Below are 18809 nucleotides of genomic sequence, written 5' to 3'. Positions count from 1 at the left end.
TTCATAGAAGATATAACATCCACTGAAGATAGTAATAAAATATATTACATATGCCGCATGAATGGTGAAAAGAAAGGCATAGGAGAGAGAGAACTAATACTGCCTGGGATTGTTGGTGTTGTTTGTCAACAGAGTTCGACTGGGCCTTGAAAGATATTTATGAATTTGGTGAGGCAGTAGGAGGCCTGGGGGGCACTTTAGGCAGCAGGATTCGTATTTAATAAGTCCATGGATACGTGAAAGCACATGGCGTTTAAGGGAACAGTGAGAGTCCTGTGTAGCCAGAGCTGGAAGCATGTGGGGAGAACAGGGAAGCATCAGTAGATGGCGCTAAACATCAGTTGCTAAAAGGCAAAGGCTCTGTCTGGGAGGCAATGGAGAGTCAGTGAAGGGTTCTAAACAGGGAAGTAAGAGAATCAGACTGGGGTTTTAGAAAATTTCTCTAGCGGCAAAGTCATATTTGAAGGAGTGCCAGATAGAGACAGACTTAGGAGAGTTCACAAGAGCTGAGGTGAGTGAGGAAGTTCTCGTGATAACCATCGATTCAATCTCCAGGTACAACCTGGAGGATCAGGTACCAGGATCTGCCCTTGTCTCTGGGCACTTCCATATTCCATTTAGATAAACCTACTTACCTTTTTTCTAATAAGCCTTCTTCAGACACATCTTCAGCCTTAGATGCCGCTTCCTACAATTTATAATCACTCAGTGGAAGTTATAGAAAAGGCTTCCTATCTAAGACAGAGTTGCCTCCGTTCTGATGTCTGCTTATCTCTGACCTTTCTGTCCACTGTCCTAATTTGCTTTCCTGAATTCAATCTGTGATCTTGCTTTGACTCTAGGACTTAAAGCTACAGAATACTTGGGGAGATCTTAGAGACCATTTTATCCATCGCTCTTCTCTTATGAGGAGAAAACTGGGGATGTAAGAGACTTTCCAAAGCTCTCACACTTTGGAGGCAGAACCAGAACTAAGAGCCCAGGTCAGATTCCCAGCCCAGATCTCCCTGCATCGTATAGCACCAACTACCTGCTCTAGGGGCTCTGGCTCTACCAGGCTCCCATAGCTCGACCTACTGTGCCTTGGCAGAAGTGGCTTTTTTGGGGGAGAGGCAACATGGACTTTCACCTGAGGCCATGGTCTAAGTGTGACATCACACAAATCTCCAATAATAAGAAGAAAATCCAAAGAATTACCCACAGTCTCTTGTTAGGTTTGGCTGTAGCAAATACTGTTTGGGTTAAATAAGTTTCCCTTGGAAGTAGATATTCACAGTGGTGGCATTTGTTGCAGCATGATTTAACCTAGGCAGAATATTAGGTGCTTTGAATGTTACTAACTTTTAAGTGTTTTAAGTTTCATTGATCACTGTTCTCAGGAAAGTAAGACTTCATTACTTTGTAATACAAAATTTGTGATAATTCAGAAAGAGGCTAGGATCATTTCTTTTTATATTATTCACCAGGGATTTGCGAATCAACTACAAGAGTTAACAAGATTGCTAGGAGAATATTTAGGATAATCCAAGAACCATGTTTTCAAGCACAAAAGCTTTAGAATCACCTGTGTAAAGTCAGACAACTGTAGATACCGACTAAAATGTTTTTTCATGCTACAAGACCAGTTCGGCCAGTACTCCATATTCAGTGTATCAAACATTACTTGTTAGCTTAGCTTCAGTTACACTATCTTCTCCACAAGCATTCACTGAGTTCCTACCACATGTCAGGAACCATGTTAGGATTTACTGTCCCAGTAAAGAAACATGCCCTGCCCTCAGGGACCTCGCAGTCTGGTTGAAGTGCTCTAGGTACTTGAACATAATCAAACTGAATTTCTAAAAAAATATATGCTTCTGATTTCACTAATTACAGCAGGTTTCCATATTTTCTTGCTTGTCATTTCTCTATTCCTTACTTATTTAAATTATGAGGTGGTCTGGTACCTACAGAACTTTAACATTTATTCATTCATCCAATACATATTTACTGAGCACTTAATATATTCTAGAAAGGGCTGTAACGGTGAAATAAACAAAAATCCTTGCCTTCCTGAATTTTGCATTATTTATTCTTTTTTCCACAGGTAAGAGATTTGCTGTCCAAAACCAAGAAACCTGGAGGGCTAAAAGTAAGGGAAGACCAACAGCTGGGCTTTTATGTGGATGGTCTAAAGTCAGTGCCTTGTGAGAACTATGCCCAGATTGAAAGACTGATGGAACAAGGAACAAAAATAAGGACCACAGCTTCGACCAACATGAATGCCAGCAGCAGCCGGTCTCACATGGTCATCACCATTCAGTTCAAGCAGGTGAGATTCAAGTAGATGCCATTGTCCCCACCTCCCACCAAGGGGGTCCAGGGAAAGGTTCCCAGTAGCGTTATGGGCTGGTGAGTATTATGGAATGTTTTTAGAGTTGATCTATGGATTAACGTGGCTCTTTCCAAACATAGACTATAGGGTCAGAAGCAGGAGAAAGTGAGGCACTTGTCTTCTTGCCTCCCTCCCCCGACATCCATGCCCCCCAACCCCGGCCTAAGTGAGCCCGTTACTAACAGAGGGGTGGCAGTAAGACCTACCAGATCCCAGAAATGCCCCTGAGACTAAAGACTGCTTTCCCTCAAGTAAATTCGATGCTCTGGGAAACAGGTTTTGACCCCCAAGTTGATCAAACTGTGGAGATATGAGAGTGGGTCTGTGGTTTGTCATGGAGAATTCTACTAGTAGGCTCTGTATGCATCACCAATATAATACTGCCCAACTTTCAGATCCATGAGCCTAGGGGACCACCAGGTACTGAAGTGTCTTTCTGGTATTTGGAATCACAAAGATAAAATCTTTGAAATCAGGTAATCCATGTAACGCCCCACTAAGTAGAATCTTTGATAAACTAGAGCACACTTTTCTCCTCCATTCATTCTCCTTGGTGGATATCACCGAGTGATCTCTACAGTTATGGACAATTTGATTCAGACATGGTTATTCACAAAGCCTGGTTAAACATTTAGCTACAATTTCACCACCTCCATCCCCTAAGCCACAGTACTAGTAATAGATAAAACAGTAATAAATAAAGATTGTCCTGCTCTAACCAGGAATAGTGGAAAAACACCAGACCATGTATGACTCTGTTTACCAGCTCTGAAACTTTGGGAAGTAACTTATCTTTCCTAAGTCTCAGTTTCTTGTTCTGTAAAAATGAGATGAATAGTTATCCTCGTAGGAATGTTGAGAAGTTTAAATAGCATTCTGCATTTTAAAGAACTTTGTAAACTTTTAAATATTATTTACTTAATTTTACAATGTTACTGAAATTCATAAACTTTAAATATGGTTTGCCCTGCTTTTTTTTTTTTTTTTGCGGTGCGCGGACCTCTCACTGTTGTGGCCTCTCCCGTTGCGGAGTACAGGCTCCGGACGCGCAGGCTCAGCGGCCATGGCTCACGGGCCCAGCCGCTCCACGGCATGTGGGATCTTCCCGGACTGGGGCACGAACCTGTGTCCCCTGCATCGGCAGGCAGACTCTCAACCACTGCACCACCAGGGAAGCCCTGCCCTGCTATTTTTTAAACTTGATATTTTAGAGGCAAGAGACAAAATTAACTGGAAAAGAATGATTTTACTCTGTTTATTGGTGTCAGTAACAACATTAACACCTATTTATGTATGCCAGGCATGGTTAGAACCATTACATCTATTATCTTTTACCCTCATAACAACCCCAAAACATGCTATCATCTCTATTTTACAACTGAGAACGTTGAAACTCTGAAAAGTTAAATCATTTGTTCACAGTTACATGACAGAAAGGGAACCTGTAGCATTCTTTCCATTACATGACTACACCATCGTGAACAGTTACTTATTTTGCAGATTTCACAGTAGATTTAAAATACTTATTGATCACAGATATACTAGGGCAATAATTGGTATCTAATATATCATTGGAAGTAGCTTTGCAGAATTGGGAAGGGGCAACTGAGACATTTGAACCTAGTAATGTTATTGTAAAACGTCATTATAAAGAGGATGGCATTTTAACTTGCAAATTTTATTACACCTTTTTTGAGTGTGAAATACAATTAGAAAAAATATTTTAGAATGTAAAATAGATTGTCTTCTTGTGTAGTCTGCTACCACTCTAATAGCATGACCTGTGTTGCTTTCCTACAGGTTTTTCTAGATAGAGACCTCAGCAAACAATCCAGTATTAATTTGGTGGATTTAGCTGGAAGTGAAAGGCAGAAATCTTCAGGATCTGAAGGTGACAGACTGAGGGAAGGATCACGAGTTAACTTAAGTTTAACCAATTTAGGAAATGTTATCAGGTAAATAATCAGTGGATAGGTACTTATTTGTGCCATAAAAATAAACTCAAATACCAAAATTTAGATTAATCATGACCCTTGGTTCATGACCCACTATCATCATTGGTTCATTCCTGGCCCTCCTGTAGATTTTATTTTAAACTAATTAATTGCTTCTAAATGAAATAACAAATAAAACCACCACCCAACCCAAGAAACAGGTGGTATTCCTCTCCTATTCTCCCCTTGGAGGTAACCACCATATTGAATTTTATGTTTAATCTCCCTCCCTCCCTACTTCCTTCCCTCTTTCTTTCTTTTATCATTTCTTGTTTTATCGCTTGTACACATTATTATTTATTAGTAGCACTGATTTTTGAATTTTATAAAAGGGTAAAATATTATATTGCTTTCTGGATCTTGCATTGTTAAGGTTACTTAGGTATAAATTACATATAGTAAAGTGCACAAATCTTAAATGTTCAGCTCAATGGATTTTTATATATGTATATATCTATGTAATTACCACCTAGACTGAGATATAGTACATTTCCAAAACTCAGAAAACTCCCTCATACCTCCTCCTAATTTTTAATCCTAACAAAAAGAATTGACCTTTGTTATCAAAGATTAGTTTTGCCTAACTGTATTGATTTTCATAAAAATGAGATCATGTATAGCAGGTCATTGTCTTTTATTTATTTATTTATTTTTTTGCGTTGGGTCTTCATTGCTGCACGTGGGGGGCTCTCTCTAGTTTCAGCAAGCAGGGGCTACTGTTTGTTGCGGTGCGTGGGCTTCTCATTGCAATGGTTTCTCTTGTGGCGGAGTACAGGCTCTAGGCACGCAGTCTTCAGTGGTTGTGGCACACGGGCTCAGTAGTTGTGATGCGCAGGCTCAGTAGTTGTGGCACACGGGCTTAGTTGCTCTGCGGCATGTGGGATCTTCCTGGACCAGGGCTCGAACCCGTGTCCTCTGCATTGGTAGGCAGATTCTCAACCACTGCGCCACCAGGGAAGCCCAGGTCATTGTCTTTTACATCTGGCTTCATTCACTAAGGATTGTATCTATGAGACTAATCCATGCTGTTTCACTTAGCAATTATTAATTGTTTTTCATTGCTATGCAGTATTCCATTGTAGGAATATACCACTATTTATCCATTCTCCTCTTGTATGGGCATTTAGTTTGTTTCCAGGTTTTGACTATTATGAATAAAGTTGCTATCAACGTTCTTGTACATGTACTTAGGGGAAAATAATTACTTATTCCTCTTAAGTACATACCCAGGAGCAGAGTTTGCTTTTAGATTCAACATTATTGACAATATCTATCCATGTTATGTGTGGCTCTGGTTAATTTATTTTCTGTTCTTTTACTAAATGTTCTGTCTATGAGATTCATCCATGTTGTTACAGTAGCAGTTGTTACTTCTTTTTCATTATTGTGTAGTGTTCCATTGTGGGAATATGCCACAATTTATTCCTTCATTCTCATGTTAATTGGCATTTTGGTTGTTTCCAGGTTTTTGTTTGTTTTTTGCTATTACAAACAGTACTACTATGAATATTATTGTACAAATCATTGGGTATCAATATTTCAAAGTTTTTTTGGTATAGACAAAGAATTGAAATTTTGGGGTTTTATATATATAAGGTGTGTGAATACCTTATTTTTCGAGAGGGTGACAAATTGTTCTCCAAAGTGGTTGGACCAATTTATATTCCCAGGAGCAATGTATAACATATCCCATTGATCCGCATCTTTTCTAAGGCTTGGTATTGTCAAATTTCTTGATATTTACCAATTAAGTGGGTATAAACATATTTTACTATGGTCTTGATAGCACTGTTTACCTACAAGCTGGAGCATCATTTGATTTGCTTATTAGCAATATGTTTCCTCTCAAAATACCTGGTCTTATATTTTTCCGATTATTCTATTGAGTTATTGTCTTTTTGATCGATCTGCAGACATTTTTTACTATTTTTATTACTCTTTTCTCAGGTATATGTACTGTAAATATCTTCTCCCAGTTAGTAGCTTGACTTTTCACTTTCTTAAAGGTGTCTATTGATGAGCAGAAGTTATTGTTTATGTTTTGCAGTTTTGCATTTTCTTTGTCTTGTTTAAGAAAATTTATACTTAAGTTCCTATCCATCTGGAGTTGGTGTGTAGTAGTGTAAGGTGGGCATCCTTTTTGTTATTTTTTCCTTATCGATTACCAATTTTTTCAGATCATTTGCTAAGTAGTCTCTCCTTTCCCCAATGATCTTCTATGCTACTTCTGTTATATGTCAAAATTCAATATATGCTTACTGTTCCTTGGTTCTTCAATCTGTTTGTCAACATCTAAATATAATAAACACTTTATCCTATTCCTGGATAATATGAGTATCTCCATCCTACGTATGCTATTTTTGATATATATGTTAATTCTATTCTTCTTTAACCCTGAAAGACATTATCATTACTATCTTATACAGTTAGTGTTCATTCACATCTACTCCTTTTTTATTATTTTTATTCATTCCTTCTTAAACATCAGAGCTGCTCTGTAAGATCAATTTCCTTCTGGTTGAAGTATGTTCTTTAGAATTTCTTTTAGTGATCATCTGCTGATGGCAAACTCAATTTTTGTTTGGTTGAAATTTCTTTATTTTACCTTATTTTTGAAAGATAATTTTGCTGAGTATATAATTCTGGATGGACAGTATTTTCTTTCATCTCATTAAGGATAACATTCTCCTGGTTTCTATTCTTGGTCTAATCGCTATTCCCTTGAAGATAATCTTTTTCCCTACCTGCTTTTAAGCTCTTCTTTTTTGATGTTCCCCAATTTCATTATGTTGCATTTGAGTGTCAGTTTGTCTTTATTTATCCTCCTTGGAATTCCTTAGCCTCCATAGCTCTGTGATAGTGATTTTCATCAATACTAGAAAATTCTCAGCCATTATCTCTCACATATTGCTTCTACCCATTTTTTTTCTCTTTTCTCTCCTGAAACTTCAATTAAACTATTTGAATCTTCTCACCCTGTCTTCCATGTCTCCTAACCTTTCTTTCTTGTTTTCCATCTCTATGTCTCCAGGCTGCAATCTGGATTTCCTCTGAACTATCTGGTTCACTAATTCCCATTATGGCAATGTCAAATTTGCTGTTGAACCTATCCATAGTGTTTTAAATTTCAATTATTGTATCTATTCCTTTCTAGATGTTCATTTTGTTTCTTTTCTAAATCTGATGGATTAATTTTTTAGATTTCTTTTCTCTGTTTGTGATTATAATTTCACAGAGATGGGATTTCCTCCCTCCTCTTCCCCACTCTCTTCAGTGACAACACTACTTTCTCTATAGTGCCCTGAGCAGGGCAGGAACTGAGCTGTTATTTTTCTTATTCACTGTTACTTCTCTTATTCACTGTTACTCTGATGCTGTAGTCCTATGGGGTCCTAACGCTATGGGATCTTCCTAAGGCAGTATGAGAGAAAGGCAAGAAAAGGACTTAAACCCACTCCCCATTTCTATCTTCACCCTGCTAGCCACCCTCTTCCTCAGATCACAACCCTTCCCTATACATAAATTTACAATAGCCTGCAGGCTCTGGGTTTTCTTCCAAAGGTTTAGTGTGTTAGTGCCTCTGATCTGGGCTTCCCTCTCTGTTATGGTTTCCCCAGTGCTGACCTTGGAGATAGAACCAGCAGCCTGTGCTGCTGTCTTAACTTCAGCATCTTTGTACAGAAGGTGTCTCAACTATTGGATATTCCTTAGAGTCTTGTCTCTGGTGTATAGGGTCGACAAGGGGATTTGAGGAGTGTTTCTGACTTATCCACAGGGAAGCAGATTTCTTCTTGATACATGTAAAAAATTTTGTTGTTTTATATTTTCTTTTGATTCAGTGCTCTGGCTGATGCAGCCATGGGGAAGAAAGTCTTGCACATTCCCTACAGAGACTCTGTTCTGACCAAACTGCTCCAGTCAGCTCTGGATGGGAACAGCAGAACTACTTTGGTAAAGTGATTTTCTTACCACATTTTAGACTGTTTAGACTCATGTAGCTGTCATTATTGCTGTTGTTATTATTATTATTAAAGTTATTCTCTGTAGACCACTAAACACAGCACTCTGCATTGATATAGCACGTTCTCATCTATGATCTCATGACTCCTGGAGCTCTTTCCATGGCGATGTTCAAATAAAGTTTCTATAGTGCTAATTTTGATTTTTTAATTTACTCTTTTCTGGTTCTCTACAGAACTATATATTACTTTTATTATCAGGAAGAAACTAATACAGTTTTAAAACTAACACTAACAATGTCATGTTATTATAAATCAGCAGTCATTCCATGGCAAGACTGGAATCAATTTTTGACTGTTTTAGACACAGGGCAGGTGTTTAACCTGGAGAGTAGCCAAATCGTGTCATCAGCAAAAGACTCCAGACTCTATTATTGAAAGTTGCCAAGTGGTACCGTGTGCAGTGTGTTAAGTCAGGGCGCTCCGCTCTCAAGCTTCAGATTAGGGAAGGAACAGAACTGGGCAAGCTCTGCTTCCAGCCTCGTACTGGCCTCCAGTCTGTTGTCCTGATTAGGAGAGAAACGCCTGCTGCTGGATCTGTCTTTATCATTTATTCTTGCCTAATTCTTTTCAAACATTTTGGTTAACGTTTTTCTGGTTGTCAGTACCTGTGTGCCTCCCTGGGCCATCCCCCAAGAGCCTGGACTAAAAGAAGGCCCATAAGACTCCTCTGAATGTTAAACATCCAGGCTCTTGAGGCTCTATGGCTCCAATCCCAGTTTCAGCATACTTACCGTAAGACCTCCTCTTCCTCCTTCCTAAAGTGAAGATAACAATCTCGCCTTGGAAATACTGCTGTGGTGATTAAATGAGATCATATAATGAACAAGTTTTAAAAGCTGCAAAGCTGGACAAAGATAAAGGACTATTCACCAGGCCCTTATGCTCTGAATCTTGACCTCCAGGACCATAAGTTACAAGCTGCTGCCTGGGTAATCACACTCCCCCCTGTTCACCCTCAGTGACCCTGCCCACCTCCAGCTCATCAAAACGTTTGTTTTCTCATTTGATTTCTAGAACAATTAAGCCAAAGTCAATAGCCAGACTTGAAACCATACAAGTGGCTACTCAGTAATGATTTATTGATTGGTCTCTGCAGTGCCAGGGTTCAACGGTCATTTAAATCCCTGAGGAAATCAGCTGGGGACTCAGTGCTGAGGGACACGTAGTACAGAGGTTAGCTTCACAGGTGTCAAGTCAGGGCTGGTCCAGGTCCCAGCTCTGCCAGTTATTATCTGAGTGACCTTGGCACATTATTCTTCTCTAAGCCTGAGTTTTCTGTCTGAGTTGTAAAGTTTGAACAGTACCACAAATTACAAGATGTTCCGTGACTGTTAGTTGTGTAATATCGACAACAATAGCTCTAAAACCTTATATGAAAAACAAAATCTGAAAAGGTTATTTTTTACAGATAGCAGCCGTAAGTCCGGCTGACATCTGCTACGAGGAATCTTTATCAACATTAAGATATGCTGAAAGGTACGTTTATGAATACTTATTATCCACAGTGGTTCTAGGTTCTAAATCTGGCAAATTCTTCTAGTACCCTTATACTTGATGGGCTGGCGTCTCGGGAAGGGGTCCAGAAGAAGGAAGAACAAAAGGATTTGTGAGAGAAGAGTGAGAGAAAATAAAACAAATAAAAGGAGGTCGAATTAGGGGCTCAGGACCCTCCTGAGCCCGTCATTTTGTCGCTCCAGCCCTGGATGGGGGAGGAGCCGTGGGCTCAAACCCATGGGAGGAAGCACTGATCCCAATCCTGATGTGGTCACTTATCTGTCCCCCTGCATTTTCCTGCCACATAGCATGACCATTCACAGATTCCCCTTCTGTCGTCTGGGACACACGTAGAGCATAGTGACAGGCAGGGAATTTTTGTGCTAATAATAAAGATGAGCACGTCAGAGGCACTCCCAAAGTTGGGAACCAGCCCCCGGCTCTGCCGCTTTCCGTGAGCTGCTTCTCATTTCTCCAGGTCCCACACGGCAGGTCCCAGGCGTCTCCTCCCTGTGCGGGTAGAGCGGGGCTCTCACTGCTGGATCCCTCCCTTCGGACTGGCCGGGGAGACAAGCCCACTCGATTAGCCCCTGCAGGACGCTGTGGAAGAGCTGAGTTCCTGCTTTTCAAGGCACGTAGGAGCCTACTCCTCCTGACCTGTCTAGGCAGGTGAGGGTCTGGGGAGAGGAAGCCTGTAACCAGGGGTAGAAACCGCGTGCCGCCACCACCCCGGCATCGTATTCATGTGTCAGATTTGAGAATCCACCTCTGCCGTGTTCCCATCAGCTCCTTTCAGGAGCTTGGAATTCTCAGCCTGTGTTCCAGGCAGCTGCAGCTGGCATGTGAAATGGACTTGGTTCCTATTCTAACAGGTACGGGCCTGTGTGTCAGAATCTGGCCCTGCCTGCCACGGGACCTGACCCTCGCTGGCCCTCGGTGACCTCACGTGCTGAAGGAGGTGATACCTCACCCTCTGGGTGGGGTGAAGACCACCTGAGATTGTTCATGAACCGTTTCTGGCCAAGTTCTGCTTGGCATGGGGCTGAAGCTCAAAAGTGGTAGTTGCTATGATGTCCCCAAGTAATCGCCTGTCCTTCTGGTCTTCCTTTGGCGTCTTCTCAGGGAGGGGCCCTTGCATTTTAGTCACAAACACTTGCATTCTCATTCTGCGCTGCGTGGTCTCCATATCATCTGACTCCAGTAGACATTTTCTTCCAGCATCTGTACCGCTCCGATCTTGAATTTTGTCTTTAGTATTATTTAGAATGGTCATTTTCTCTCTGCTTATCAGATGTAAATCTGTTGCTAGCACTTTTTACGTGAGACACTGTGATGCAGAGGAAGGAGAAAATGGTCCCCAGGGGCCCTGGGCTCCAGGTCCAGATCTGCCGTGGACTGTGCGACTGTGGGCTTGCCTTGGAAACCCTCTTCCTCAGTGAAAGGAGTAAGGTTGCCAGATTTAGCAAATAAAATATAAGCTGCCCAGTTCAATTTGAATTTCAGATAAAGAGCAAGTCATGTTTTAGCATAAGTACACCCCGTGCAGCATTTGCTGGGAGTGAACTAGGTAATCTCTAAGCCCACTGCTGGCCTGGCGCACATGGCAGAGAGTCACTGGGAGCCTCCAGGGTTTGTGGTGCTATAGCAGCAGCAGCAGCAGTGACTGAAGAGAGTTTTTCATTAACCAAGTCAGCCCAGCTGGGGGAGTGTGTTCAGGGCCCAGAACACGTGGCGGGCAGGCTCCAGGCCTCGGTTGAGCCGCTCCTATTTATTTGAACCCTGGATATCTCTGAGTCCCTTCTGGTCTTCATGGTTTACTGGAACCTTACATGGTGGAGTTTCGAATCACTTGGGCATGAAAGGCTCCCACTTTGACCTTCTGAGACCAGAGCCCAGTTTCCAGCCAGTGATCTGGTGGTACTGCTCCAACTGCAAAAGGTCCAGGGCCTGGTTGTGTGTCCACCTTTGCACAGGGCTAAGAAGATCCGGAACAAAGCCGTGGTCAACACCTCGACCCTGATGAGAGAGTCCAGGGCAGAGAACAACAAACTGCTGCTTGGGTGTGGAAACTCCAGAATGGCAGGTAAACCGAGTCAGGAGTCAGCGCGGGTCCAAGCCAGCAGCCAGGAGGCTGGGAGTGGGAGGGAGGAAGGGAGGGGCCGTGGCCAGGCCCAGGCCTGGGGGCCAACCCCTGGGTAGAGTCTTAGGGGAGCCCTAGGGCAGGTTGGGGCACCCCTGGGCCTTTGTCCAGGACATTTTGGCCTGAATGTAGATTCACAGCAGTTATGAGAAATAATGGCCTTGTCCTTTTTTTTTTTTTTTGCGCTACGCGGGCCTCTCACTGTGGTGGCCTCTCCCGTTGCGGAGCACAGGCTCCAGACGCTCAGGCTCAGCGGCCATGGCTCACGGGCCAAGCCGCTCCACGGCATGTGGGATCTTCCCGGACCAGGGCACGAACCCGCGTCCCCTGCATCGTCAGGCGGACTCTCAACCACTGCGCCACCAGGGAAGCCCTGGCCTTGTCCTTTTTAAATAGTTATTTTAGTCTCATTTTTTTTTAACTGCCATTTTTATTTTGAGGTTATTCTTTCCACCGGGACTACGTTTTCCTTACCAGATTTGGACGGTGGCCCTAAGGGCGTTTATTCGGCTGATGGCCTCACGCAGTTAAGTGATGTTTGGAGCTAAGAAGCACTACCCCCAGCACCCTCTTCTAAGACTCTGCTCAGCCCTGGCTGCACGTTAGAGTCACCTGGTGACTGTGCGCCATCTGGACCAATTAATCCATCCCGGGGGCAGCAGTGGTTCTTAAAGTGCCCACCTTAAGGTGGCCCACTGTGCAGTTATTGAGGACCACTGCTTTGAGTGAAGGCCTGAGTTTTCAGCATGGCAGCATGAGGTGTGTGTAATTTTATGCCCATGAACAATTTAGAATGGTATGGATGGAAAGGACAAAATATAAAACCGTTGAAGTAGAATTGGTAAAAGCGTTCAGCATCAAAACAGCCAGACCAGAAGGTCTGAGAGCCCTGCGCTCAGTGCTGTTAGTGGAGTGTGAACCCAATGTCATCGTCCGGCCCTTGGTAGCCGTTCCCCTCGCCCGGCCGGGCTCCCTCGTGCCACACGGGCTCTCTGTCTGGCGGTGGCAACACTTCCCAACCACAACCCGCTCCCGCATGCACACACACCTGGCTGCCCCCGTGGATGTTCTGTTCGAGGACAGGTTGGCCCCATCTGGCATATCTCTAGGTTCCCAAGTCCTGACTCACTAAGGCTTCAGACTCAACCACGCACTTCCTAAATTAGAGGCTGTGCCCACATCTGGTCCAGGCATGACTCTGCTCTGTCACAAATCTCCATACCTCTAAAATCCGGACATGCAGATGTTGACCTAAATATAGCATCTAATTCCCATTATTCATAAGCACAGACACGGAACACATGAAAAACAAGGTAAGATAAATCTTTGATTCTTCCTGAATCCCCTGACTTTACAGGAATGCCCTGAAATGCTCTCACATGCCCACATGATTAAAAAAACAGATTGCTGAGGTTCAGTGCTCCTCCTACAAAGGAACTCCTTGCTCTAGTTTCCTTTGAATTAAGAGGTGATCCTAGTCTTTTTTTTCTTTTAATTATTGAAGTAGAGTTCATTTACCGTGTGTATTAGTTTCTTTTTATTAATATATTTATTTATTTATTTTTGGCCGCGTTGGGTCTTCGTTGCTGCACTCAGGCTTTCTCTAGTTGCTGCGAGCGGGGGCTACTCTTTGTTGCGGTGCACGGGCTCTAGGTGCATGCGCTCAGTAGTTGTGACTCACGGGCTCTAGAGCGCAGGCTCAGTAGCTGTGGTGCACAGGCTTAGTTGCTCCACAGCATGTGGGATCTTCCTGGACTAGGGCTCGAACCCGTGTCCCCTGCATTGGCAGGTAGATTCTTAACCACTGCGCCACCAGGGCAGCCCTGTGTTAGTTTCAGATACACAGCAAAGTGATTCAATTATACACCTACACATACGTATATATATTATTTTTCAGATTCTTTTCCCATATAGATTATTACAAGACATTGAGTATAGTTCCCTGTGCTGTGCAGTAGGTCCCTGTTGTTTATCTATTTTATATATAGTAGTGTGTATATGTTCATCCCAAACTCCTAGTTTATCCCCCTCCCACCTCCCAGCTATCCCCTTTGGTAACCATAAGTTTATTTTCTCTGTCTGTGAGTCTGTTTCTGTTTTGTAAATAAGCTCATTTGTGCTATTTTCTTAGATTCCACGTATAAGTGATATTGTATGGTATTTCTCTTTCTCTGATTACTTCACTTAGTATGATAATCTCTAGGTCCATCCATGTTGCTGCAAATGGCATGATTTCATTCTGTTTTTTGGCTAACCTTCCGTTGTATATATGTACCACATCTCCTTTAGCCATTCATCTGCGGATGGACACTTAGGCTGCTTCCACATCTTGACTATTGTGAATAGAGCTGCTGTGAATATCCTAGTCTTTCTAGAACTTGCCAAGTGCAGTCAGTGCAGTGCTATTTCCCACTCCTGCTGAGAGTGCCATGTTTTGACTGAGACATTCTGTGCCTCACCTTTGACACTGCAGACCTTAAATTGGCCTTAAGTTGCTTAAAGTATCTCCCTCCTTCCAGAGCTGCCAGCCTGTCGGCTCAGGTCTCCCCCTGATCAGCTGAGCTGGGTGCACCAGCTGGAGCAGGCCCGGAGTGAATGGCAGCAGTACTACGTGGCCATTGCCCAGGTGAGCTTACCACCTCCACCTGCCGAGGCTGACAACCTGGCGGGGGGGGTGGGCGGCCTTGCCCCTTACCCAGACAAGCACCAATGCCTGGGTTGATGCCAGGTGGATAATCGGGGTGAGGTGTATTATGTATAATATGTGAATGTGACATGTTATATGTGACGTATGACTTAATTAAATTATTGGCAGAGTTGGGGAGAGAATGACAGGGCATGAAAGGGAAGGAAGCAAAGAGGCCATGAGGCTGAGAATAGAATTCAAGGCTGTGGATAATTAGAATTTGGGGAGGATCTGAGGAACATGATTGTCTTCTGGGGTCTATGAGTTGTGACCCTGAACCACGTATCTGGTATTCACCGCCAATTCCAGATCATAAATGGGCTGGGGTGTGAACTCTGTACCTGGGCCAGGGAGATGCCCTGCCTCCCATGACCTTCCTCCCCAAAGCCACGAGGCTCTGGACAAACTCCAAAGTCATGGGCCAGCTCTGGAGGACTTTAGAAGTAGTGGGATGGGTCCAGTCCAGATTCCAAAGGGCTCATGACGCCACAATAGATGTGAGCTCCAGGCGGAAGGAGTGGAGTCGGGTGGAGGTCTGTGGCAGCAGGGGGTCAGGTTAAGTTAGGGTCCAAGAACTCTAGAGGCGTGGATGTAATATGGCTGCACCCAGCAGCCAGAAGGGCCAAGAAAGTAACATCCTGTGTAAGGGGTACCTGGGTTTGTGACCCTTGGCTGCAGGGGTCAAGTAGGATCCAGAGTGAAGAACCTAGGACTCTTCTGTATGGACAGTTAGAACCAGGACTCTCATCTTCTTTATTCTTTATGAGAAATTCAGGATTTAAAAGCTTTCCTTGTGCCTGCATAGCTTATTCCAGTTCTGCTTGACTATCAAACCTCTATAACCGCAATACCAATCAACACCTGTATTAAAAAATGAAGTGCATTTTGGTAACCAAGAGAGGGGATGCAATAGGCCCCATTTTGCTCGCCAAAGGACTTGGGGGAATGAGATGTAGGGCAGATGGTTTAGTGGAACCTGGGAAGAATTACCCAGGCGGAGCACCAGAATGGGGCCTCCTGACAGCTGGGGATGCCGGGGGCCTGAAGAAATGGCAGGGGTAGAAACCAAAGTGCAGGGAACCATGCGAGAGCAGCTGGGAATGGTGAACAGAGTAGGAAACCGGCTGTGCTTTGCAACAGTCCTGATGGGATGAATGCAGGCCCCCGACCGCTGACCTGCCAGGATCGCACCCGCTCTGTCAGCGAAGCCCCTGGTCACACTTTCCTCCTCTGGGTTTGCTTTATGGGGTGAGTTGATGGGATGCACAGACAAACAGCTCCGAGGAGCAGTGGATAGGAAGGAACATTGCTGTCTGTGCTGTGCTGCCCTGTCTGGCGAGGAAGCCCTCTCTCTGTTTCTCCTCCAGGAGCAGCAGATGATGAAGACCTTCCCGCACCTTCTCAACGTCAATGAAGACCCGCAGCTCACAGGGGTTCTCAAGCACTTCATTGAAGCCGGTACTCACTCCTCTAGACCTGCCCTGGTCCTGCTCATGCTTCCTGCCCCTGTTTTCTTTTTGATTTTTTTTTGTGGTAAAATACACATAACAGGGCTTCCCTGGTGGTGCAGTGGTTGAGAGTCTGCCTGCCGATGCAGGGGACACGGGTTCGTGCACCGGTCCGGGAAGATCCCACATGCCGCGGAGCGGCTGGGCCCATGAGCCACGGCCGCTGAGCCTGCGCATCCAGAGCCTGTGCTCTGCAGTGGGAGAGGCCACAACAGTGAGAGGCCCGCATACCACAAAAAAAAAAAAAAAAAAATACACATAACAGAAAATTCCCCATGTTAACCGTCTTTGAGCGTACAGTTCATTGGCATTAAGGGCCTTTGCGTTGTTGTGCAGCCCTCACCTGCACTCACCTCCAGATTGATTCTGTCTTCCCAAACTGAAACTCTGTCCCCTTTATGGGATAATTCCTCATTAGCCCCTCCCCCAGCCCCTGGCAACCACCATTCTACTTCCTGTCTCTATGAATTTGACTATTCCAGGCACTTTGTGTAAGTGCAATCTTACAGTATTTGTCCTTTTGTGTCTGGCTTACTTCACTTAGCATAATGTCTTCCGGGCTCATCCATGTTGAAGCCTGTGTCAGGATTTCCTCCCTTTTTAAGGCTGAACAATATTCTATTGTATGTGTGTGCCACATTTTGTTGATCCATTCATCCACTGGAAAACGACACCAATATTTAGTCCCATTTGGCTTTCCCACCCTAGCCCTGTGCACACTCAGGACAGGAGAGGCTCATGCAGGACGGCAGTGGGGGCTGAATGAGGGGGCAGCCCCAGGAGGTTGGTGTGATGCTCCTAGCACTGTCCTTGGGCTCAGTCACTGGACAGAAACAGAGCTTCACAGACCAGGGCCTTCCCTGTGGCCAGGCTTCAGTGGGTCTCCTAAGGCCCAGATGCAACAGTTTCTTCCTCCAGAACTCCCATGAAGAAGGTAGAACTTTTAAAAAGTGAGGAAATTGAGACATTGGGGTTGACATATACTCACTACTATATATAACATAGATAACTAATAAGAACCTGCTGTGTAGCACAGGGAACTCTACGCAATACTCTGTAATGACCTATATGGGAAAAGAATCTAAAAAAGAGAGGATATACTTATATGTATAACTGATTCACTTTGCTGTACACCTGAAACTAACACAACATTGTAAATCAACTACACTCCAATAAAAATTAATAAAAATTCATTTAAAATAACAATAATAAATCCATTAAATGTTAACATAAATGACACATTCTTAAATAAAAAATATTTTCCTAAACAAACAAACAGAAAGTTAGGAACATCACAAAAAAGGTAGAAAGTAGAACAGTTATCCCCAAGGCAAGGTGATGTCCATGCACCATCATGACTGAACATCGCAGTGAAAAAATCCCTTCACATGATCTAATTGGAGAGGATATGGTACTTCCCAAACATCAAACATGTTCACTTACTAATGTCAAATCCTGAAAACATTTGAAAACAGCTTACCGTAATTCTTTTCAGGTTCGTGTGATGCTGGTCAGGCAGCTTCAAATGCCATCACTCTTCAAGGTTTGGGGTAAGTTGACGTGACCCAGCACCTCTGTCCAGCATTAGAGAATTGCGACCACTGCATCCAGAGGAGACTCTCAGAATTCATCCAGTCGTCCTCAGGCCAGGCCACAGACCCTGCCGGACAACCAAGGACAAGATATGACCAGACCTTCCTCAGGACCGACTCTAATGCTTATGGAAGATCACCTTCAGAGGGTTTTCTTCTGTCACCGAAATCCCTTGTGCTGTGCTCACTTTGTTTCCTTGGCTCTGAGCTTGGGACAAAGGGAATAATTCTCCACAAATGGACATGAGTAGATGGGGCAGGAAGTGAAGAGAGTTAGGAGGACAGGCCCCCTATGGGTGGCCTATGCCTTTGTGGTCCCACCACCAAGAGCAAAGCATCCTTGGATCATGTGCTCAGAGCCCTCACCAACCGGCAAAGGCAAAGCCCAGACTTTGAGCTGATCCCCTCCCTGAGGACCCCTCAGGATCCTTGTAGGAGCCCCTGTGAAACCTCAAGGCGGGTTCGTAAACTCACAGTGGGGCCCTACCTCCGTGGCCTCTCTCCTGGGGAGGCTGCTGCTCCAGGGTTTCTGTCCCTCTTCCAGGACCACTGTGTCCTGACTGCCCACAGATTTCCAGTCAATAGACTCAATCAGCCCCTACAAAGAGGGACCTTACTGACCAGTCCCCCCGACATACTCAGCCCTCCTGAGCCCACCTGGGATGCATGTATGTGTGTGTTTGTGTGTGTGTTGGCGGCTGGGAGGGGGGGTGGAGAGGGGAGGCGGGGGACCTGTGGGCACTAACTCACCCTGACCACTGTCCTCCAGGCCCTTTGCCCTGATTCTTCCTGGGGACCCCCTCATCTCCCTTTCCAGACCACTTCCTGCGGCAACCCTAGTCTAACACACAGGTCTGGAAAGGCTGAACTCCAGATGAGCTGAGGGTCAAACCTTCCCACAGGACCCCTGAGCCCCAGGCAGACAAGGGCTCTGGGTGGCTGTTGTGTGTCTTGACTTCCCAGGAACATTCTAGAACAGCCAGGAAGCCGGTCATTCAG

At 44.3% G+C, this 18809-nt stretch overlaps 1 protein-coding gene across 1 annotated transcript in view; it reads left to right on the top strand.

Annotated features, from left to right (window-relative positions):
* Positions 1–18809, top strand: part of LOC101283227 (kinesin-like protein KIF28P) — an 85666-nt gene that overhangs the window by 39184 nt on the left and 27673 nt on the right. Inside the window, exons 5-12 of the mRNA XM_049695559.1 lie at positions 2087–2311; positions 4175–4329; positions 8208–8319; positions 9799–9866; positions 11858–11967; positions 14544–14650; positions 16078–16168; positions 17714–17768. Coding sequence (XP_049551516.1) covers positions 2087–2311; positions 4175–4329; positions 8208–8319; positions 9799–9866; positions 11858–11967; positions 14544–14650; positions 16078–16168; positions 17714–17768 — 923 coding nt within the window. The remainder of the gene's footprint in view (positions 1–2086; positions 2312–4174; positions 4330–8207; positions 8320–9798; positions 9867–11857; positions 11968–14543; positions 14651–16077; positions 16169–17713; positions 17769–18809) is intronic.

This window comes from Orcinus orca, chromosome 1 (assembly GCF_937001465.1).
Source record: "Orcinus orca chromosome 1, mOrcOrc1.1, whole genome shotgun sequence".
NCBI classification, from domain to species: domain Eukaryota; kingdom Metazoa; phylum Chordata; class Mammalia; order Artiodactyla; family Delphinidae; genus Orcinus; species Orcinus orca.
Note: the sequence above shows the minus strand (reverse complement) of the source record. Positions and strands in the feature narration are given on the sequence as shown.